This window comes from Sardina pilchardus, chromosome 24 (assembly GCF_963854185.1).
Source record: "Sardina pilchardus chromosome 24, fSarPil1.1, whole genome shotgun sequence".
In the NCBI taxonomy this organism is placed as follows: Eukaryota; Metazoa; Chordata; class Actinopteri; order Clupeiformes; family Clupeidae; genus Sardina; species Sardina pilchardus.
In genome coordinates this window covers 27,275,644-27,298,630 of record NC_085017.1, presented here as the reverse complement: position 1 = coordinate 27,298,630, position 22,987 = coordinate 27,275,644, and the positions used below count along the sequence as shown (strand labels likewise).

The window sequence follows — 22,987 nt, the reverse complement described above, 5'->3', positions numbered from 1 at the left end:
GAGAGAGATGATCCCAACATGCATATTGTCATCATGTCCTTAGGCACACAAACAAGTTATTCAAATGCGTGAGTGTATGCATGGATTTCTTCAGAAATCTGTTTGTTCCTCTTCCTCATATAAGCTTAAGTCCTTCTGGCATTCTAAGTAAAGGCTCGAATTAGAGTTGATTCTCGGCCAGTAGAAGGACTAGCCTGTTCATGCCTGCGACCCATTGAGGCCCACTCATATGATTCCTATTATGGCGAAGGCGGGACACCAGAATGCCGCCTTCCCTTCATTACAAGCACGCGTATGGGTTCAGAATCTCCACGTAGTTTTCAGTCAACTAAAGCGAGTTTGGGAAAAAGTTTACATTAGCCGGTTTCAATCCAAAATGTGCAGGCTATGAATTGGCCGGTCAAATAGGTGGGTGTGTCCTGGCGTTTTCAGAACTTTATCTCCTTTTCGCGGTGACGAACTTCCAAAACGCTTATAAATACGCAAACTGTATCGGTTTTATTAGTGGATTTTAGCTTTCCTGACAAACAGAGACTAGTCTCATCTCACGAATACGCTACGGTGAAAATATTACGCTGCTCTTCAAGGAAAGTGGTCTTGGGCTTCTCTCCTCCGTCTATAACGGTAAGTGGTGATCTGTGACGCAGAAGTCGTGTGTCCTGTCAAGAAATCTGCCTTGGTGGCCTCAGTGAAGCGGATGCTCTTTTTTCCCCATTCAAGTGTGAGATCTTTTTCCAGTAAGACTACTAAGTTTAAAGTGGGATATTTACCGGTTGTGTTTATGTGTAGAGTATGATGACAGACAGCCAAGGCAATATTAGTATAACCAGAACAGCTTGCTTCTCATTTTAATTTTATTGCTTCTATTTTTCACTCTAAAGCTCATGAAGTCTTTTGCAGTCATAGTACAAACTCACTCTCTATTTCTGTTCAACATTATGTAATAGTCCTAGCACAGACCCACAATCAACTCAATGGTTTATCAAGATCAAGATCATAGTCTATAAGAGATATTGAACTGTATGAAAATAAATCTTACATACGTTGCATCAGGTAAGTAGACGAGATGTCCCCTCATAGGGCTCCCTCTCTGGGCCCCATTCTGTCTTCTGCTCCCCTTTTGTTTACATTCCGAGATTCTGTGTCATTACTTGGAGGGGTCATCTCATCTCTCTCTCTCATGATCAGTAGTCACACACAACATGATTGATAGTCACACATGCACACACACATACACACACACACACACACACACACGCACATGTTGGTTATCATCAGTTCATCAGTGTGTGTGTGTGTGTGTGTGTGTGTGTGTGTGTGTGTGTGTGTGTGTGCATGCATGTATGTGCGCGTGCAAGTATAGGCTTTATAGCGAGTGTGTTGGAGCAGAACATGTGAACATCATTGTTTTTGACCATTCTTGTTATTTTCTGTTGTCTTGCTGCTGGAACCTTGAATTTCCCCTTGGGGATCAATAATCTATCTATCTATCTATCTATCTATCTATCTGTCTATCTTTGAAGATGTTTGCCAAGGTAACGCGTCACCTGGTGAGTGAGACGGACCCCGATGGCTCTCTGCTGGCCGTCACCCGTCTCACAGACTCGGACAAGCTGCGGCCGCTGGGTGTGGTGTTGAAAAGTCCAAAGAAATGGCCATGGCAACGGCCCAAGTACAGACCCACCGACTTCACCCTCACACAAATCACACAAGGGAGAAAAACTCTTCGGCCAGGTATGTAGACAATAGATGGCAAAAGGGGGAAGCCATGGGTGCATGTGCATGGCTTCCTCCTTTTGCCATCCATTGTATGTATGCATGTTTGAAAATGTAAAATGTAAATAATATAACATATACATATTTGAAACTGGAAAAGCACTCAGAGAGCGCAGATGGTGATACAGATCACTCCCAATTGTTTCTTCCCTGGGTCATTTCAGACCTTCCCTGAATATTTAATTGAAATCTATCCATAACTGTTTTAGCTATCTTGAGAACAAACAGACAGACAGACAGACAAACAAACATAACAGCAAACCAACAAACCCCGATGAAAACATAACCTCTTTGACGGAGGTAGGCCTACTGTTAATATGTATACATATTTGAAATTATAAAAGACTATGTGGCATCAGTCTCTAGCATCTTGTGAACATCCAGTCTGTTCTTTTGATCAGCAGATTTGCACATGATTGTTTTTAACCAATGAAATCAGTCAACCCCCCTCCCCCCTCTCTCTTTCTCTCTCTCTCTCTCTCTCTCTCTCTCTCTCTCTCTCTCTCTCTCTCTCATTAAGGAGAATCAGTGGGGTTCAGATGTATAACTTTGACCACGATACTGCACTGCACTTGTCTGTGCTCTGTGTCTTCTCAGTGTTGAAAAAGTCAGACTTCTTGGAGTACGAGAGCACGCGCACTGGGACCATGGGCGGCTCTCTGAGTGCTGAAGTTGGAGGGCTCCGTGTTAACGCAGAGGGACAGGGATCTTCAAAGCTTCACTCCTCACTTGGAAAACTCCACAAAGAGGTGGTTAATGTCGACAAACTAATGAATGACTCCAAAGACAGGTCAGCTATCTGTAATCCTACTCCCCCGTCTCTCTCTCTGCCTGTCTGTCTTTCACTCTCTCTCTCTCTGTCTCTCTGTCTCTCTCTCTCTCTCTCTCTCTCTCTCTCTCTCACACACACACACACACACACACACACACACACACACACACACACACACACACACACACACACACACACACACACACACACACACACACACACACACACACACACACACGATCAAACAAATGTCTGTTTTTTGCACAACACTTAAAAGGTCCCTTGTGTTTGCAGACCTATCAAGTCACGAATGTGGGTGTGATTCTGATCTTTGCAGGTTGGTGGACATGCAACATCCTCTAGTGCAGCAGTCAGTGAGTAAGGGGAAGGTGATAAGTGTCCTGAAGGAGCGCATCTTCACCTCTGAATCCTGCTCTGTCAGGTACAAAACAATGAGCACTCACCTGGCCCAGGCATGTAGCCTGGAAAACCAGCGGCAACTGCTGGACGGCAAAATGTTTTGCCTGCATTTGGGTCTGGCCTCGGACCATTGAACATTTTGAAAACACTGCCCTGAATCTGGCAGATGGCAACTAAACCAATCACAACGCAGAGATGTGTTTTGAATCAACGCGGGCGGGGCAGAGGGCTCTGGGGCGGGGTTTTGAGGGAGCGTTGGCCTATAGGCACAGACACGGTTTGAAAGACAACGGGTTGTGCTCATCAACAATGTTCCGTTGTATCCATTCATCGAGGCCAGACTAAATTAGACATCCAATCCATTTAGGCTGGTTTATCAGGCTACCAGGCATGCACATAATATCCACATGCTTATATGCAGTTAGGAACAAAATGATATACCCTTGGCAAATATTGATATAATGTTGATTTTCTCTTGACCAATGTTGTTCTAGATAGATAGATAGAGAGATAGATACTTTATTGATCCCCAAGGGGAGATTCAAGTTCTGACTGTATGTATGTTTGTTTGTATATTTGCTGAAAAAGACACTGCCACAAGGCAAAAGGTTGTAAGACATTGTGGTAGAAACATTGAATAAAAAAAAATAAGTGTTTCTGTTTTTAAAAAAATATTTTAATGAAAAATGGCGTGTCCTGAATTATTCATACCCTTTTTAAACAATCTATGGAAAAATCTTTATTTGCCATCACAGCTTTCAAAATGGTTCTCATGATACTGTACCAAGCATTTTTTGCTAAAGTCACAATACAAATGTTCCAGGAACAGTTGTGACTGAAAGAAATCCGAGGGACCACATACTACACATAACGAAAATATAGATTAAAGAAGTATCTGACATATCTGCTTTAATTTGTCACTGAATTTCTGCTCCTTAGGTACCATGGACTTGGAGCTGGTAGCTGTGGAGCCCTGTTGGCTATACTGAAGACTGTCCCCCTGAAGGTGTATAGAGGGGTGTGTTCATTGAATAGGATCATGTGTCTGTATGCACGTATAAAGAAAAGTGACAATTTGTGTCTGTGTGTGCAAGTGTGGGGGTTTGAAGGTGAGTGTGAATGAGGATTCCACTATGCAGATGGACAGTGAGATTTCAATGGAGATCCCTTCACGCACAGTCCTAGCCTACAGTGTCACTGAGCTCAGAATCAAGAGGAACGGCCAATATGGTAAGCCAAGTCAAGTCAATTACATTTATATAGCGCATGCATGTACTATGTGTGTATGTACTGTATGTGTGTGTAAGAGGGAGAGTGCTCAGATATGTCTGCTAACAGCTAACATAACATCAAGCAAAAATATCAGAAATAAAAATGACAACTTTGCGAACATTTTTTCCTTCTGTTTTTGTTGTCCTTAGAGCTTTGTTTACAGGCTGATGTTAAGGGCGGGTTTGATGGGGATGTTGGGAAGACCGAGGATGGCAGTGGTCTTTGTGAGGTGGATGGGCCCCTGGAGGAGATGAAAGAGTTTCTAAGCCTACAGGACACATGTATGTGTATGCGTATGTCTGTTTGCATTGGTGAATAGCATGTCTTACTGTGTGTGTATGTTGGCTGGTTGTTTTTTCTGCATAATTCTAATTATAAGTTGATGTTAGCATTCCATTTTGATGTGTAATGTGTCCAGACAATGTGTTTGGATCTAGGTTAGCATATCGAGGGCTGAGAACTAAAGGGGCGTAAGTGACATTTTGGTCAAAATTGAGTTATATATCACCTGAAAGCTCTCTTAGCTGACAAAATTATAAAAGTAAAATATTTATAAATATATAGTTATGGAACAAAACCAAAGGTCTTTAACTGTGAACATATAGAAGCAGTTAGATTTGTTTTGGCTCTCCTGTAAAGTTGGTGAAATGTCACTTACGCCCCTTTGGTTCTCAGCCCTCGATATATTGGTTATTATGTGTTATATGTAAATGTATATGCATGTGTGATGTGATGGCAGTTGTAGAGCTGGCAAATCTAAAAGAAGACCTGGGCATACTCTCTGATCTGGACGCTGTGACTCGCTCCTCCCTCTTCTCCCTGTTGGGTCCCTCGATCCTGGACAAAGACTTCCTGAGTGTCCTGGAGGATTGGGTGAGCAGCTAGTATCCAATTCAAACTAGACATACACTGAACATATACTGCAATGTACATATTCTTTAAATATACAGCATGTACTCCTGTCTGGCTATCACCATACTAAGCTCAATCTTTTGAACATTAGTCTGGGGAGTCTTTATTGCGCTTTATTTCTACTGCACAAGAGGCGTATCATAGTTCAAATGACTCTGCACGCTTTGATAGTCCTTCAACCAATCAGACCAACGATCCGGGTGCGTCTTTTGGATGAGCTTTTATTTGTGATTGGACCCAAAGGTTGTAGACAGGAAGCAGGGGAGATAGATGTGCAGGTTTCGAGCCTGAGCTGTCAGGCGAAATCCAAATTCGCCGGGCAGGTCAGCCAGGGTTCATCTAGCCAACATGTACTCTTCATCTCTCTAGACATACACAGAACATACAGTATACTGCAATGTACATATTCTTTAACTGTACTGCATGTACTCTTTCTCTCTCTCTTTCTGTCTTGCTCTGTCTCTTTGTGCTTATCAGTTAGATGCCAGGTGTTCAGGTGAGGTTGCTGACATATCTGAGTGTCAGGACCAAAGAGTCCAGGCCATCCTGAACCTGCTGTGGCCTGCGGCCGGTCAGGATACAGCTCATCATCATCGAGTCTCAAGTCACAATGGCAAACATGCAACTCTACCAAACCAAGAGACTGGATCCAGCTCCTCCTTAACCAATCAGTCCTCGACAGCTGCAGAGAAACAAGTTGATGGGCCGCTTGTAGGCCATGCACTACACTTGCTGGTCAGCGCTTTACTGGGTGAGTATGATCACATGATCATATCCGTTGCGTCACCCAAATGTGTGTGTATCTTAATTAATACCTTAATGTACCTGGCCAAGGGTCTCACTGGTGTTGCTGTTCCATCTGTTAGATAGGGCAAAGCCAGTTAAGATAGGGATCAACCACTCCGAGATGAAATACACTTTACATTATACACTGCTCAAAAAAATAAAGGGAATGCTGGTTCATAGGAGTATAGCATCAAGTCAGTCACACTTGTGGGATATTGATCTGGACAGTTATGTAACAGAGGTGGTTTGTGAATCAGGTTGACCTGCTTTGATGTCAACGAAATTTACTGCAGGTGTACTAGAGGGCCAACTGTGAGACGACCCCCAAAACAGGAATGTTTTTACAGGTGGTGGCAACTGGTAATTTTTCCATCTTCATCCTTCTTGACTGATTTTTCACTAGTTTTGCATTTGAATAGGGTCAGTGTTACTACTGGTAGCATAAGCCAGTATCTGGAGCCTACAGAGGTTGCACAGGGTAGTCCAACTCCTCCAGAATGGCACACCAATACTTGTCATTGCCAAAAAGATTGCTGTGTCTCCCATTGCAGTCTCAAGAGCATGGAAGAGATTACAGGAGACAGGCAGTTGCTCTAGGAGAGCAGGGCAGAGTGGTAGAAGGTCGTTAACCCAATAGCAGGACCAGTATCTGCTCCTTTGTGCAAGGAGGAACAGTAGGAGCTTTGCTAGAGCCCTACAGAATGACCTCCAGCAGGCCGCTGGTGTGAATGTCTCAGACCTCATTGTCAGAAACGGACTTTATGAGGTTGACCTGAGGGCCCGATAGCCTCTAGAGGGACCTGTGTTCACTGCCCTGTTCTGTGCATCCCTCCAAGGGTATGCCTCCCCAGACCATTACTGACCCACCACCAAACCGGTCATGCTGAATGATGCTGAATGATGTTGCAGGCAGCATAACGTTCTCCACGACATCTCCAGACCCTTCAATGTCTGTCACATGTGCTCAGGGTGAACCTGCTCTCATCTGTGAAAAGTACAGGGCACTAGTGTTAGACCTGCCAATATTGCATTCTATGGCAAATGTCAATTGAGCTCCACAGTGCTGGGCAGGGAGCACAGGTCCCTCTAGAGGCCATCGGGCCCTCAGGCCACCTTCATGAAGTCTGTTTCTGGCAGTGTGGCCAGAGACATTCACACCAGTGACCTGCTAGAGGTCATTCTGTAAGGCTCTAGTAGGGCTTCTACTGTTCCTCCTTGCACAAAGGAGCAGATACTGGTCCTGCTACTGGGTTAAGGATCTTCTACCACTTTGCCCTGCTCTCCTAGAGCAATTGCCTGTCTCCTGGTATCTCTTCCATGCTCTTGAGACTGCTGGGGGAGACACAGCAGTCATTTTGGCAATGGAACGTATTGGTGTGCCAATCTGAAGGAGTTGGACTACCCTGTGCAACCTCTGTAGGCTCCAGATACTGGCTTATGCTACCAGTGGTAACACTGACCTTATCCAAATGCAAAACTAGCGACAAATCAGTCAAGAAGGATGAAAATGGAAAAATTACCAGGTGCCACCACCTGTAAAAACATTCCTGTTTTGGGGGTCGTCTCACAGTTGGCCCTCTAGTACACCAGTAGAACATTTTGTTGACATCAAAGCAGGTCAACCTGATTCACAAACCACCTCTGTTACATAACTGGCCAAATCAATATCTCACAAGTGTGACTGACTTGATGCTATACTCCTATGAACCAGTGTTCCCTTTATTTTTTTGAGCAGTGTATTACATTACAATACATTACATGACATTACATTACGTTACATTACATTTGGCTGATTAACCAAAGCGACTTACAACATGGTAAAAAAATATTTTTAAGCGTTTAAGTGCAATTCTAACAACAACAAAAACAAAAAAACACAAGAAGTGCAACAATGAGTGTAGTAAGTGCATCAATGAGTGCAATTGTCCGTAGGATCAGCAAGACTAGATAGCGCTATGAGAGATGTTCTCTGAAGAGCTGGGGTTTTCAGGCGTTTTTTGAAGATGGAGAGGGATGTCCCTACTCTAGTATGCTTTATTGTCTCTTTTCAGCAGATGTTATGATTTGTTGTTATGGATACTGTATATATATATAATAGCCACATGTAATGTCACTGTCCTGATGAAGTAATTATAATGACCTTACTGTAATACAGGTGTATGTGTGCTGTGTGTGAATATCTCCTCAGAGCTGACTATTGACTGCTTGGATCTGATGAAGTCTTGCTGCTCTGCAGGTTTGCTGCCATCTATCAGCCAACTAGTGAGTTCCATTCACACACATTTGTGTGTTGACAGTTACTGCCTTAAATAAATCTACAGAAGCAGTGGGCTAAATTACATAGAAAATGGTAACAGATCAAAGTCAGTCTGGTTGCCTCAAAAGCACGCAGTGAGACCATGTCGTCCGTCCGTTCTCTCAGATGGATGCTCTGATGAAGTCTCATCAGTCCTGCCCTTTGGACGCCGTGCCCCCGCTCCTGCAGCGTGACGAGGCTCTCCGCAGGGTGGAGGCCCTCTTCCTCTCCGCCCGTCTCCAGCTGCACAGACAGGCGGATGAGCTGCTGGTGGAGCTGAAGGAGGCTCCCGGGTTCAGGCCCCTCACCCTGTGCATTGCTCTCCATGGCCTGGCCAGTCTGATGTCTGAGTAGAATAGAATAGAATAGAATAGAATATATACTTTTTTGATCCCGTGAGGGAAATTCAGTTCTCTGCATTTAACCCAATTTTAACCGAATTAGTGAACACACAGCACACAGTCAACACACAGTGAGGTGAATCACACAAGCGGCGCTCGGGGAGCAGTGAGGGGTTAGGTGCCTTGCTCAAGGGCACTTCAACCGTGGTGGACTGGTCGGGGATCGAACCGGCAACCCTCCGGTTACAAGCCCGATGCGCTAACCAGTACACCACGGCTGCCCACAGTAGGAGAAGCGCTGTATGTTAGGGTGACCAGATGTCCCCGATGTTTGGGGACAGTCCCTGTTTTCCGTTGCATGTCCCCGGGAAAATACAAAAAAGCTACCTATGTCCCCATTTTTTGAAGATAAAACTTGTATGTACTGCAATCAGATTGATAGTCAAACTGAAAATGTCACTGTTTTTTTTCCCACAATTTTGGGATTATGGCCCCGGTTTTGGTCTCGGACATCTGGTCACCTTACATATTTGCCTGGAAAATGACTTCATGTAAGACCATAGGGAGTCGTATCATCCTTATCCTTCTTTTATGGAATTATCACAATTATGGTATCAGATCATTTATAAGTGAAATATAGCCAAATATATGTTTATATTTTTCTATGCATGTACTGCTGCATATCAACATGGCTGTGGCTTCAATAATGTAATACAATGTATTTAATGTTTACACTATGCACAATATAGCCTACAGTTTCAGAGGGTTATACCACAATTTCTATCCTTAAAGTTTATTTCAGATTATGCATGTTTTTGTAATCAACAGTATGTCTGACCTTTTTCCGTTGACTTGTTACAGAGCTTGTTGACTTATTATACTCATGTTCAAGTTTACATCATGTTCAATAAGACAATAATAATATGACGGAAGGAAAAATGAAAAATATGAAAAAGAGTTAATATATTAATAAAGAAGCATACTCCATTCAATACTCACACTCTAATGTAACTCATTGTAGCTTGTTGGACACTTTGACACTTTATGACTCAACGTCATAAATACGCTCTGTAATCTTGATCTGGTAGCTATTTAGGATATTTTGGGTAAGAATGACTTCAATTCAACAGGGTAAAATGTTATTTTATTGCGTTGTATACAGAGGTATACATAATATCATTACAGTACCAGTGAGGGTAATAAAGACAAATAAAAACAGAATTTGAACCAGTTACTTCACAAACACACTGATGGACAAGTTGGCTTTGGCAAACAGGTGACACAGCAAAAGGATTGTGGGAGACAAGTTTTCACCAACGAAACAGATAGAAAATCTACAGAACACCATGTATGCTAAACAGAGGGACGACATGAGTGATTCCTAAACAGGGTGACTTTGGTTCCATTAAAAAAACTACAAAAGAGCATAATGGGGAAATAGAATCTGATGACTAGATCTCCAAGCTAAAGTGATCTTTGTGTGACAAATAGTGTTTTTTTTTTCATAATAAAAACAATACAAGAAATGAGACAAAAGCTACAAAACACAGCGGTCATTATGACACACAGACATGCACAGGGGGGTATCAGACTTCTGAAAGGATGAACTGGCAAAAGCATAGAGTTGACGTCTTTGAGATCTATCACAGTTGTCTGAGGGTCTCTGCGATGTGCTTTAGCTCGTCTTACACCACCATGACCATGGCAACCAACCTCAGCACACCATTGTAAACAATTCTGAAGGATTTTTCTCATTCGGGTTCTGGAACACTCCGTCTCCATTTTGCCCCGCCGCCCTCCCCCGGTTTCTTTTGCCCTTGTTCTTACCTACTTTCTCGGTTCCAGTAAAGCCCTTTTTCAATTTAGCTACAAGATGCATTTCTCTTTTGCGACCATTTTAGTAACAAAAAGTTAACTAACAGCATTGGGTCCAGGAAGCTACAAAATAAAAAAAACAACAACACACAACATATGAGCACTCATACAGCTCCTCTCTCTCCCAATTTTCTCCTTTTGAATTCCTTGTTGTCGTGATTAGAAATATTTTCTCGTAGAAACTTGCAAATATTAAAATAAATAAAAGATTCTTCAGATTCAGTAGAAAATAACACTTCATTGGAAAATGCAAAAGGGGCGGGTTTTTTGTTTCACACAGGAGTGGCTAAAACTGTTCTGGTGCAGCGAATGGGTGATCCGCCACACAAACTACACCACTCGCCAGAGGTATTTACACAAACACACACACACACACGCACACGCACACACACCCTTAAGAGTGACGCATGTGTGTGTGTGTATGTGTGTGTTAGTGTGTGTGAGACTATGTGCATGAGTATTTTACACTCTCAGTAAACCCAGTTGACCGGGACCCACTGTGGCTCGCTGCAGAGTTTGTCAACTGCTGCCTGAAGTTTCTCAAATGCATGGTCCAAATTATCATTGACGATGGTCAAATCAAAATAGTGGCTGTAGGCCCTCTGGATGCGTGCACTTTCCTCAACGGTCTTCTTCAAGTCCACATCCTGCGAGAGAGAGAGAGAGAGAGAGAGAGAGAGAGAGAGAGAGAGAGAGAGAGAGAGAGAGAGAGAGAGAGAGAGAGAGAGAGAGAGAGAGAGAGAGAGAGAGAGAGAGAGAGAGAGAGAGAGAGAGAGAGAGAGAGAGAGAGAGAGAGAGTCAGGGATGGTATTTTTTAAAGAGTTTGAAATGGATGATTTTAATTTATCAGAGGTGTAAAAGCTGTTTACTTGGTGCTCCCTGCTGAAAAAAAAAACAGCTAGAAGCTTTTAGAGAAGACTACTTTTGGATTATTTTGTCTTCTCGTTGACTGGCTTGCTTGTGTTGCTCGGTGTGCGTGTCAAACTATGCGTGCTTTTCGAACACCCACCCAACTCTACCTCTGACTGGCTTACCATGACATTTTACCTCAACCTCAACCAATCATCAGCATTTATTTGCTTGCCTTGTGCACTGCCCACTAGCCAAGGAGGAACAGTAAAAAAAAAGTTGTTGCCTCTAAGCCCAGAGATCTAATTTGTCTGATGAAATACAAACAGCTTCAATTAAAGTAACGCACCAATTTTTTTTGGCAGTAACGGTAACGGCGTTATTAAAATGGGAAGAGTAATCAATTAGAGTAACTCCGAAAAAAGTAACTCCGTTAGTAACGCCGTTATTCCCATCAATGATAGCGATATAGTGTAATGAGACCACATTTACAGGTTGTTCATGGTCTGGCATCACAAGAATGATGTAGTTCAGTATGGCAGTTCATTATCAGTCATATGTGAACTCAATTATTTATCACAAGGCACAGTCAGAAGCTTACAGTGATTTCAAAGCTGAAAGGACTCAAATTTCAGTTTTAGTACTACAGGGTCTTCGGAATTTGCTTGTCCAGAGACATGAGCACTTACTGTGAGTTGCTTGGTAGTGATCCCAGCATCCACCACAGCTTTGTGCATAGCTTTCAGGGTCTCAAACTCAGGCGCGCCAATGAAAACAACATACGGCATGAACTCTGATGTCTTCAAGACTTTGAGCGCCTGAAAGAAACAGAAAGAGATACAGTACAGCGAGTGAGGAAAGAAACAGAAGAGCTAGAAGTCAGGCAGACAACAGGTCGGTCCCCTGAGACTTCTAAGAGAACTGCCCTAATTACAGTAATTTCCTGTATACTGTATATCCCTGCCACATTGGGTATAAGCTGCAGGACAGTGTTTGACGCAAGTTAAAGGAAACAAAACCACAATAATACCATACTAACTGCCCACGTTTATCAACCTCATAGCTGAGGAAATTGTTGGGTAATTAAGGGTAGGAAATTATGGGTAAAAGCCTCAACAGAGGCACACACACACACACACACACACACACACACACACACACACACACACACACACACACACACACACACACACACACACACACACACACACACACACACACACACACACACACACACACACACACACACACACACACACACACACACACACACACACACACACACACACACACACACACAACATGTAGGCTTCACCTGAGGGTTGACGTCCAGGATGCAGGTTCGGCCAGTGTCCACCACCTGGTGGATGGACTCGATCTTGGTGCCGTACAGGTTGCCGTCGTACTCGCCGTGCTCCAGGTAGCGGGCGGCGCGGATGTCGATCTCCATCTCTATCCGTGACACAAAGCGGTAGGAGTGGCCATCGCGCTCCTCGTCACGCGCCCGTCGTGACGTGACTAACGCACAAGAGACGGAGACAGAGGGAGAACGAGTGAATGAGTGAATGTGTGTGTCTTTATACAGTGCCTATAAAAAGTCTCCACCCCCCCTTTGGATATTTCCTCTTTTATTGCTTCAATGAATGGAATCTTGTTAAAATCCTGTTTTACAATAATTCACATTCTTTAATGTCAAAGAGAGACCACATTTCAAAGAAAGTAACGTTGAATAATTATAAACATATAATGCACAATAAGCGATAGCATAGATATTCACCCCCCTAAAGTAACTGATTTAAATCAACAGCAGTCCAGCCAATCAGTTAGCCTGGCTAACGCCTCCCACTTCTCAAATGAGACGTGGTCTGGCAACCAGACGTTCATTTTCTCGTATTTGAAAAAATGCCCAGATCCGTTCATTGGGCGCCACGGATGTCAATCAAATGCGTCTCTGCATAGCTCATCATGGTCTTGCTTTCTCCCCTGTTCTGTGATTGGCCACCAACATCAGGCGAAAATGGGGGCGTTAGTTTCCAGACTGCCTTAGCAGCGTGAAAGAAATCACCGCGCAAGGCAGCATGGGGACACCCAGGCTACCAATCAGTGCTAATAGTTTCACAATGACTGAAGATCGAGATGGAGAACATGGAGATGACCTGAGTGCAGTGAATGTGGATAGCGAAGTAATATGAAGAAAATCAGTATTCCTGGCTATAATACCATGAAGACAAAAGAACACTCCAAGCAACTCAAGAAAAGGGGATGGATACGAGAAATTTTAAATCCACTGGAGTTCAGTGAAATCCATCACTGAGGAATTTAACGAATATGAAAAATGTGCAACTCTGCCTAGAGCAAGAAGAAAAGGAGGCCACCAAGGCAACTACGACAACTCTGGAGAAGTTAAAAGCTTCAGCTGCTGATATGGGAGAAACAATGCATACAGCAACTCTTGCTAAAAACCGAATTCTTCACCAATCAAAGCTTTATGGGTGAGTGGCAAACTCGACTAAAGTTCGCCCAAAGACATTTGTGAGACTCCAAGGTCAAATGAAATAAGGTTTGTTGGTCTGATGAGACCAAAATGTAGCTTTTTGGCCATCAGACTAAAGCCCTATTCGCACGGGATTAGTATTACCTGTGCACCTCTGGTCATTTTCAAATTATCGCCCCACCTCTGTGTTACTTGCAGCGCATTCGCACGGGATAAGCAAAGTCTGTAAATGACTCTATTTTCACTGACATTACACCGGATATGTCGTATGCTAACGTCCGAAAACAACGCAGAAAGTAGAAAAGATATGCAATTGCAATAGCAATCACTGAGATGCAGATTCGCACAGGATTAGTATTATCACCGGACGTCTGTGTTTGGCGAAATACAGTAGGTAATTTGCGGCGGAATTGTTACTTTACAAATTACAGACATGGCACAATCGCACGGGACTAAGATCTCAGGCATTCTCCGTATTTATCCCAAATCACCAAAGGTCCACAGGTAATACTAATCCCGTGCGAATAGGGCTTAAGACTAATTAAGGTGGAAACCAAACACTGTACATCACCAAAAACGCTCTCTAATTTGAAGCATGGTGGTGGCAGCATCATGCTGTGGGGATACTTCTCAACAGCAGGCCCTGAAAGGCTTGTAAAGGTAAAGTAATAATTTATTCAGCAAACTATATGGAACCCTGGAGAACAACCTGATTCAGTCTGCAAGAGATCTACGACTTGGGAGAAGATTTACTATCCAGCAAGACAATGAGCCGAAGCCTACAGCGAAAACTCCACAGAAATGGTTTAAAAACAACAAGGTGAATGTTCTGGAGAGGCAGAGTCAAAGCCCAGACCTCAATCCTATGGACAATGTGTGGCTGGACTTGAAAAGGGCTGAGGGCAGAGTGTGTGTGTGTGTGTGTGTGTGTGTGTGTGTGTGTGTGTGTGTGTGTTTCTGTACTCACATGGTACTGTGGTGGCAAAGCGGTCGGGTTGCAGCACCACCAATCGGTTCTTCAGGCTGCGGCGGCCCACTCCCTGAGCACCAATCAGAACCAGCGTCTTCCTCTGGAAAGGTGGCATCTTCGCAACCTCCTCGTAAATCTGCAGCTCGTGCCTGTCAAACTCTGCCGGAGAAGACACAGGACACATGCAAGATCAAAAACGGTAAATGGTAAATGGACTGCATTTATATAGCACTTTTATCGGCTTCTGTGAGCACCCAAAAGCGCTTTACATATCGTGCTTCACATTCACCCATTCACACACCGATGGCGGAGGCTGCCAAGCAAGGCGCCAACCTGCTCATCAGGGGCACATGGGGTTAGGTATCTTGCTCAAGGACACTTCGACAGTGTGCCCACTCAAAGTCCTATTGTACCCAACAAGACAACTAGAGCAATTATCAGTCCGCTCAAGATAAAATAGTAGTTCCATAATACTGTATTAATAATTAACAAAAAACTTCTTAATGTAAACTTCATTGTTTACATTTGACATTGTAGTGGCACAGTCCTGAGAAAGAGACCAACTTGTACGGCACTAGTGAGAGACCTTAACCTGACTTTCGCCAGATCCTGTAGTTCGCTGTCTGCTTCACACAAGGATCTGGGACTTCTCGATAGGAGATGTATTTCTGAAGGCGGGTCCTTGTAAAACATCCTCGCATGTGATTCGATAAACCACTTGCCTGTTATCTTGAATGACGTGCTAGGCTTCTTCAAGCTCTTGCCAAACCCGGTCGGAAGAAGAGTAAAAACATCCTTGCCACCAATAAATGTCTTCAAAACTATTCTCTGTTAATCTTTTAAAGAATGAATACTCGATAGATTCGACAAAACGGTTGAAATAGCAGAATCAATGTCAGCACAAGACTCCTCGCTGCGTGCCGCCATTGTTATTTGAATCAAACACTCGCTTCGGCGCTCCTGATTGGTTGCTTATTTTTTGATCACTGGCCCAGGGGTTTGGATTGCCCTCGCGTCCAGACCCTTGTGTGGAGCTCAGCGAAACGCCTCTGGTGGAGCATGGCGGAACTACAAGGGTCTGGCGAGAGTCAGGCTAGAGAGACCTCACCTGCATTTTTGGCTGTGAGATACATCATCTTCTTCTTCTTCTTCCCCGTTATTGTACCACACAGAATACCTATGAGGGGAGAGGACACATTGTTTCAAATAAATCCCTTGTTCACACACAGCCTTAAACTAAAGGACATGCTTTCTCTCATGCCCTCTCCGAGTGTGTGTGTGTGTGTGTATTTGTACCTGCTCCATCCCAGTCTTTAGGAACAAAAGCTTTCCTCTTTTCTTCCAGGAACTGACTAGGTATCAGACCTGTAGCTCCACCCACAACATGACAAGCCTGCGGAAAGAGGCAGCACACAACCAATCAGATCCTCCTTCACACTTCTGAACGTTCAAGTCCACCAAAATACTGCAAGTACCAACGCATACACATTACTACAAGAAAACAACTCTGCTCATGGTCAGGGAACACGCGTTCCATCAGTAAATGCTTAATGGTGACGGCTTCTCAGCCAGAAGTTTCATTCGTGCACTTTAGATGTTCAAGAGAAGCTTGAAGAGAGAGCAGTAAAGTAGGGTTCAGACCAAAGCGTCCCGACGAGACGAGCCGCGACGTTCTAAAACCTTGCCACTGCGACTCAACGTGTTTAATGCTCTGCGACGGCTTGCGACTGCTTGCAACTACGTGCAACTTCTAATTTACACCGCTGCAACTCCGTCTCGTCGCGTCGGGAATCTTCGGTGTGAATTGGGCTTAAGGCTCACCTGCCACCAGTTAGGGTCCTCCCTATTCACAATCTGGAGGATGTCCCCTCGCTCAAAGGCTAGCCCCGCCTCTCTGCACGGGATCAGATTGTCATTGGCTGGATTGTAGTCAAAGTGAGGCTGCACATAGACCTGTGGGTGGAGTAAAGGGGAATTAGAACATGATATGGAGGGACTGCACTCCACAAAAACACTGCTTTTCACAAACACATCATCTATGCATGTGTTCTATGAGAAAAAATATAAAAGAATCATCAAAATACACTTGCGTCTAGCTGTTGAGAGGTCCCCTACAGTGGATGGCGAGCTTTCCTACATCAACCTACAGTAATTCCTGAATAATAACATCGTGCCAAGTGTCAACATGTGTCTGTGCCTTTGTGTGTGAGAGGACGTATAAATAGATGGAACATTCCGGAAGTTACTGCCGTGGAGAGGTGGAGGCGTGAGGTGGAAGTAAAGCAGGGCTCCAGAGTTAGAGTAGTGCATCTCTTCCTGAGAAACAGGATGTTTTTTGGGGGGGCTAAAAACTCCTTGGTCAGCTGCACAAGCAAAAACAAAGTTCTGAGGCTCTTTGCCAAGGCTGCCCGGCGCACCAGAGGGGCAGACATGCACGCCAACACACATCAAAGCAACAGAGCAACAGAGCAAACGTGTCGGTCGGTGGCACTCGTTCAGCAGCCGCTAAAGGAGGGTGCGGCAGCCACGTTGGGTCAGGGAAGTGGGGGACGGTGGGGGGGGTGGGGGGGTGGGGGGGGGGGGGGGGGGTGGAGGGGTCAGCATTCTTACCCTGACAGTAGGGGGCACTACGGCATGGCAGTAATGCATCATTGCCCCTATTCTAGATCTTTCATCATGGCATGAAAGCGATACGGTGCAGTGGCAGCCCAAAGTGCGATCAAACGTCACTAGACTGCATATCAGTGCACAGGTCCAGCCGCCCGCAGGTTTCAGCAGAGGCCTACATGTAATGGACTAACGCCAGCAACACAGCTAAGTGTATTTTGCAAGCTCTACGAGGAGTTAACAACACAGTACCGGAAATACCACAGGCTCAAAGGAGAAACCTTTAGGAGTTGTGGTCAGTGCCACGTTGGTGCTGGTGATTTGTACGTGTCGCACTCAAGTCCGGCAGACACTTGGGATGACCCTGAGTGGACTGCGGAGGTCCAGCGGCGGCAGCCTGGGGAGAAAGAGGCCACAAGGCACGGGGCGTCAGCTGTCTTGGAGCCGACCCACTCCCCCCCTCGCAGCGTGGCCCAGGCAGATGGCTTACAACTGGGACAGCACGCTGCTGGAGGTCCCTTAAGGAAAGGGGGCTGCATCTCTCCCAACTAGCCCACAAACACCATCGACAACACAATCAACTGGCTCCGTACAGGAGACCCAACCAGGAACTGGTTTGCACTATTGGACCGGGGGAAAAAAAGGGCAGATTTTGTACTAGGCTACTGGACACAATGGATTACTACAGACACGTGTGTGTCTGTGGCCCAGATAGCATGTGAAGTGTGATTAATAGGCTCCCAGTGCTCTTCCTCTGCCACAAGGCATTATGGGATACCAGCTGACATGGTGCCACTTCCTCCTGAGAATAAAACTGTGTGCAGTCTTGTAAAGAACATGCATTAGTATAGGTTTGTGTGTGTGTGTGTGTGTGTGTGTGTGTGTGTGTGTGTGTGTGTGTGTGTTTTCTCCATCTGTGCAGTACCTTTGTGGTTGTTGGTGTGTTTGTATAAATGTGTGTGTGTGTGTGTGTGTGTGTGTGTGTGTGTATGCGCACCATCTGTGCAGTACCTTTGGGGGTGTGGGTGCAATTGTATAAATGTCTGTGTGTGTGTGTGTGTGTGTGTGTGTGTGTGTGTGTGTGTGTGTGTGTGTGTGTGTGTGTGTGTGTGTGTGTGTGTGTGTGTGTGTGTGTGTGTGTGTGTGTGTGTGTGGTACCTGTGGCGGTGCAGGAGCATCTCTGTAGCTGGGCAGGATCTTGAGGGTGATGCTCCCGCTGCACTCCTTGAGCATCTCCTGCAGCTCCGTGGGGTTGTTCCCGACGTCCTTCCCGTTCACCTCCTTTATGATGTCGCCCACGTGGAGCAGGCCTTGCCTGTCAATCATGCCACCGTGGAGGATGCGCGCGATGACCAGGTCATCTTTCTCCACACGGAATGTCACACCCTGAACACACACACACACACACACACACACACACACAAACAAAAACATCAAATTTCAAGAATTTGAGAGGATGCAAACATTATGGAAAAACAGACTGAGATATCTAACATGCATCCATCATACACAGCCACATAAACACACACACACACAGTCCACACAGAAACACAAACACACCCACCAGAGGTTCTCCGGCTTTCTTGCGGATGCCGATCATCCTGACGGCGTCTGCCTGCATGAGAGCGCTGTTCACCAGGGCGTCGTTGCTCATGTCCTGGGGGGGAGGAGCCTCGTAGCACTTAGACGCCACCATGTCGTGAGCCTCCAGCAGAGACTGAAGGAGCGGAGGAGGGAGAGAGAGAGGGAGAGAGAGAGGGAGAGAGGGAGAATGAGAGAGAGAGTGAAGAGAGAGTCAGTCAAGAATCAAGAAAGAGTGGAGCGCGAGCTGATATGAAATCCAGCAGGGTCTGCTCAAGTGTTCCATCTGTCATATTGCCTGTGGTCGCCAGAGATTGCAGGTGGTCGGCACAATGTTGCCTGGGCTGAGGTTGTGAGGTTACTAAAATATATATATTTACGCACATTAAATGTATAAAATCCCAATAACACACGCAATTGGATAATCAAAACTCTGTATCACACAAATGAATACATATTTTTGTTCCACATTTAAATTCATGTAGCTATTTATTGCCTTTGACCTCTGAACTTGCGTAAGCAACCTTCAGGTCAGGCTAGGCTAGGCATTGGTAATTCATCCCCGGACACTGACTGTTGAATAAAACTATGTCCTGTGAGTATATGCGGGTAGGGGTTTGGGCAGGGGGCCCTGGCTTGTCTTAGACACAGGCAAGGAGGCCTTCAAGAAAAAAAAGGTTGGGAAACACTGTCTTACCGTAAACATAAACATACACATAAATGGCTGCTTAACTGTCACATGTTCCATAACAATATCAGAATTTCACTTCATGCAGGGGCTCACAAAGGAGCTAGTAACCACATTTAGTAACAGGAGCCATTTCCTGCACACTGAGGAGTTTTGGCAAGAGTCAGAAATTCCTCTGCATTGCTGTGGTTCTCCCCATCTCAGCAGCATACCCTCTCAGTCCTGAAGAGGTCCACTCATTCTCACTCTCTCTCAGTCCTGAAGAAGACCACTCACACTCACACTCACTCTCTCAGTCCTGAAGAAGACCACTCACACTCACACTCACTCTCTCAGTCCTGAAGAAGACCACTCACACTCACTCTCTCTCAGTCCTGAAGAAGACCACTCACACTCACTCTCTCAGTCCTCAGTAAGACCACTCACACTCACTCTCTCCACCACAGATCTACAGGCCCCACCACTCCCTGCACTGTTCTTGAGGAAGTCCTTTCTATCTGCAGGCAAAACAGCTCCCTCCAAAAGGCCCATGATGGTGGCTAGCCTGCCACCCACTCATGGCCACCAGGTTCACTACAGCCTAATGACCAATGGAGGAGCACTGCTATGGCAAACCTTTGGTCTCATAACCAGGAAATACAGAACAGAGGAAATTCAATATAATGCATTATGATAATGTCATTACCAACATCAAAGAATAACCTCTAACTGTGATCTGAGTAAATTAGTCTGGGAATCACCCAAGTCACAATGAGTCAGTCAATCCAGAGAACAAAGGAGAAGCCAACAGTCATCAACATCCAAGAGCACAAACAGCATTAGAAGAGGACCTACACGCGATGGAGATTCGGTAGTTCCATCCAGTTACATGTGGATTTGTGGTCAAAATTAAGTATTAAAGCAACACAAAAGAGTTTTTTGTATGTTCAAATAATGTTTCCATCATTCCAGTGGTTCATCAACTCGTAACAGGGTGTCACATTACATCATACTTCCATAAAATAATGCAACATACTCTACCTTGTCTGTGGACATCGTTATTTGCTGGATAAACAAACAGTGTGTGTGCAACAGAGGAAAATTGCTTTCGTGTTGCTTTAATCCACAAAGAAGCAAAAAGTAACGCACAGGCAAGCTGACTGCGTGGCAGATTACAAAGACTCATTCACGACGGCAGAGACAAGTTAGTTACAAACACACAAGCATCCTAGCCAGCATGAAAGCAACAAGTCTGCCTCAGAGAAAGTCTTACCCTTATATATGGGACTGAAACAGGATAAACAGGATATATACCGTAGGTTGACCTCAGAGGTCATAGACAAGAGAAACCCAAAATAAATGAGCTCATCTTTGCAATGTCTACATTTCTTTACAGTGTAGCCAGTTGGACAACAGCAACAACCCGAGTAGACATTTAACAGCTAATGTGTTGTCTAATGACTGAATAAAGTACATAGAACGCGCTCAACTCACGAAATATTAAGCTGACTGGGTGCTTGTGCCCATACGGAATAACTGTTCGCAGGCAACAATAAAGAGAAAAAAGTTACACATATGACTGGGAGTGCTGTACTCTCATTTTCTTTGTCTAATGACTGGACATTTCCCCACAGACTACCAGATTGGCACTCCGTAATGAGGCCATGCTTGCACCCCTGAGGTGACGCTTGTACTGTATGTGTTGCTTGGTTGGTTTGTGAGCAGCATTATGCAATAGGCCACCGACCAACCCATCACACTGGGGGCGCTGAACCCGACTGGCGGGACACCTTACAGTAATTTCCCGCATATAAGCCGCATTGTGTATAAGCCGCAGGACAGGGTTTTATGCAAGTTAAAAGAAACAAAACCATATTAGCACCATATTAACTGCCCTCCTGTATTAACCTCATAGCGGTAGAAATTTTAATAGTTAATTAGTTTAATAGTCGGGAAATTACGGTATTGATTACAAGTGGCGGAAAACACCGCGCTAACAGGTGAGTACCAAATGTGTCCACGGGACGCTAATCGCGGTCCCTGTGCGTGTGCTGGAGGGGGGGTGTGGAGGTGACATACCTGGAAGTGAGGCTCCTGCAGGATCTTGGTGAGCTCCGCCGCGCTGTCGTCCCTCACCGTCAGGCCGCTGATGTCGCCCAGGATGTCGTTGACCAGCTCCATGTTGTTCTCCTGCACCGCCTCCAGCTTCACGTCCTCCAGGCGCTCGTGAGCCTGCGGAGAGAGAGAGAGAGAGAGAGAGAGAGAGAGAGAGAGAGAGAGAGAGAGAGAGAGAAAGAGAGGGAGAGAGAGGGAGAGAGGGAGAGAGAGAGAGAGAGAGAGAGAAAGAGAGGAAGAGAGGGAGAGAGAGAGAGAGAGAGAGAGAGAGAGAGACAGAGAGAGAGAGAGAGTGAAACAGAGAAGGAGAGACAAAGCGAGAGACACAGAGAGAGGGAGAGAGAGACACAGATAGAGGGAGAGAGAGAGACAGAAAGAGAGGGAGAAAGAGACAGAGAGGGATGGAGAGAGAGAGAGAGAGATGGATTAATCTACTGCTCTGGCACAATGCCATTATTTCTCCATGTTTGTCTCCACTGACACTTCATTGGCTACTCTCCTCAGTCTCAGGTTACAGTTGGCCTCAGTCAGAAGGAAGCTCTTACACTTCCACATCTTCTTTAAGATGAGCTGTATCTGTATATGTGTGGGTCAGTTAAAAAGCTTTGTTAACTTATGCCGAGAAGCAGTTTTCAGAGGTTACATTAAAGGTCTTAGTATCATTTCCTTCAATGGTCATCATATCTACAATCTGTATTGTTAGTCTGTTTTTATTGGGGTGGGTCAGGCTGAGCTGTGTGTGCGAGCGTATGTGTGTGTGTGTGTGTGTGTGTGTGTGTGTGTGTAGATGAGCGTGTTACCTTGGGTTTAGCACACTGACTGGGCTCTTCATGTGTGTGTGTTACCTTAGCGAGTGAACGTACGATTGGGCTCTCCATGATCCCGCGAAGGAAGATCAGGTCCAGGTCTTTGGCTCCGGTGGAGGTGGGCAACTCGCCCAGATTATCCAACACCTGCTGCATAGCTGTGGGGAGATGCAGTGAGGGGGGGGGGTGGGGGGGGGCAGGGGGGAGAAAGGTCATAAACTCTCACACACATACTGTATGCAAACGTATCCTCTGGCACACACACACACACACACACGCACACACGCACACCACTGCTTCACTGTGCAGGGATCACTGATGCCGTTGAGTCCAAGTTCAGCGCTCCAAGGCTTCTGTCAAGACTCTACATGTGACTTGGCTGTCATTTGCACTCCAGTTGGATCTGTGTGTTGAGACAGTTGGCTGGATTGTGTACTCAGTCCCCAAA

General features: G+C 45.2%; 2 protein-coding genes across 5 annotated transcripts in view; one reads left to right on the top strand and one right to left on the bottom strand.

The window, feature by feature from the left end:
* Window positions 1–313: 313 nt before the first annotated feature.
* gsdmea (gasdermin Ea) lies at window positions 314–8,645 on the top strand. The gene is made up of 11 exons (XM_062528854.1): window positions 314–624; window positions 1,524–1,734; window positions 2,374–2,566; window positions 2,886–2,990; window positions 3,908–3,974; window positions 4,063–4,198; window positions 4,390–4,521; window positions 4,980–5,113; window positions 5,630–5,903; window positions 8,127–8,200; window positions 8,361–8,645. The coding sequence occupies exons 2-11, from the start codon at window positions 1,524–1,526 to the stop codon at window positions 8,586–8,588; spliced, it is 1,554 nt and encodes a 517-aa protein (XP_062384838.1). The 5' UTR covers window positions 314–624; the 3' UTR covers window positions 8,589–8,645.
* A 1,057-nt stretch (window positions 8,646–9,702) lies between these two features.
* The window catches only part of pals2b (protein associated with LIN7 2, MAGUK p55 family member b), a 24,161-nt gene continuing 10,876 nt past the window's right edge, over window positions 9,703–22,987 (bottom strand). For all 4 annotated transcript variants that reach the window (XM_062528830.1, XM_062528828.1, XM_062528829.1 and 1 more), the window contains 11 exons: window positions 22,597–22,697; window positions 21,698–21,850; window positions 18,935–19,087; window positions 18,529–18,756; window positions 16,585–16,716; window positions 16,060–16,156; window positions 15,872–15,940; window positions 14,761–14,922; window positions 12,615–12,817; window positions 11,989–12,117; window positions 9,703–11,097 (listed from right to left, as the gene is read on the bottom strand). In XM_062528830.1, coding sequence (XP_062384814.1) covers window positions 10,921–11,097; window positions 11,989–12,117; window positions 12,615–12,817; window positions 14,761–14,922; window positions 15,872–15,940; window positions 16,060–16,156; window positions 16,585–16,716; window positions 18,529–18,756; window positions 18,935–19,087; window positions 21,698–21,850; window positions 22,597–22,695 — 1,602 coding nt within the window. In that variant the 5' untranslated portion in view covers window positions 22,696–22,697 and the 3' untranslated portion in view covers window positions 9,703–10,920. The remainder of the gene's footprint in view (window positions 11,098–11,988; window positions 12,118–12,614; window positions 12,818–14,760; window positions 14,923–15,871; window positions 15,941–16,059; window positions 16,157–16,584; window positions 16,717–18,528; window positions 18,757–18,934; window positions 19,088–21,697; window positions 21,851–22,596; window positions 22,698–22,987) is intronic.

Bases quoted from the DNA above. Each gene is read 5' to 3' on its own strand.
- gsdmea (XM_062528854.1), top strand. From the start codon at position 1,524: ATGTTTGCCAAGGTAACGCGTCACCTGGTGAGTGAGACGGACCCCGAT. The intron at 4,199-4,389 runs GTAAGCCAAGTC...TGTTGTCCTTAG, and splicing joins CAAGAGGAACGGCCAATATG to AGCTTTGTTTACAGGCTGAT. The intron at 5,904-8,126 runs GTGAGTATGATC...ATATCTCCTCAG, and splicing joins GCTGGTCAGCGCTTTACTGG to AGCTGACTATTGACTGCTTG.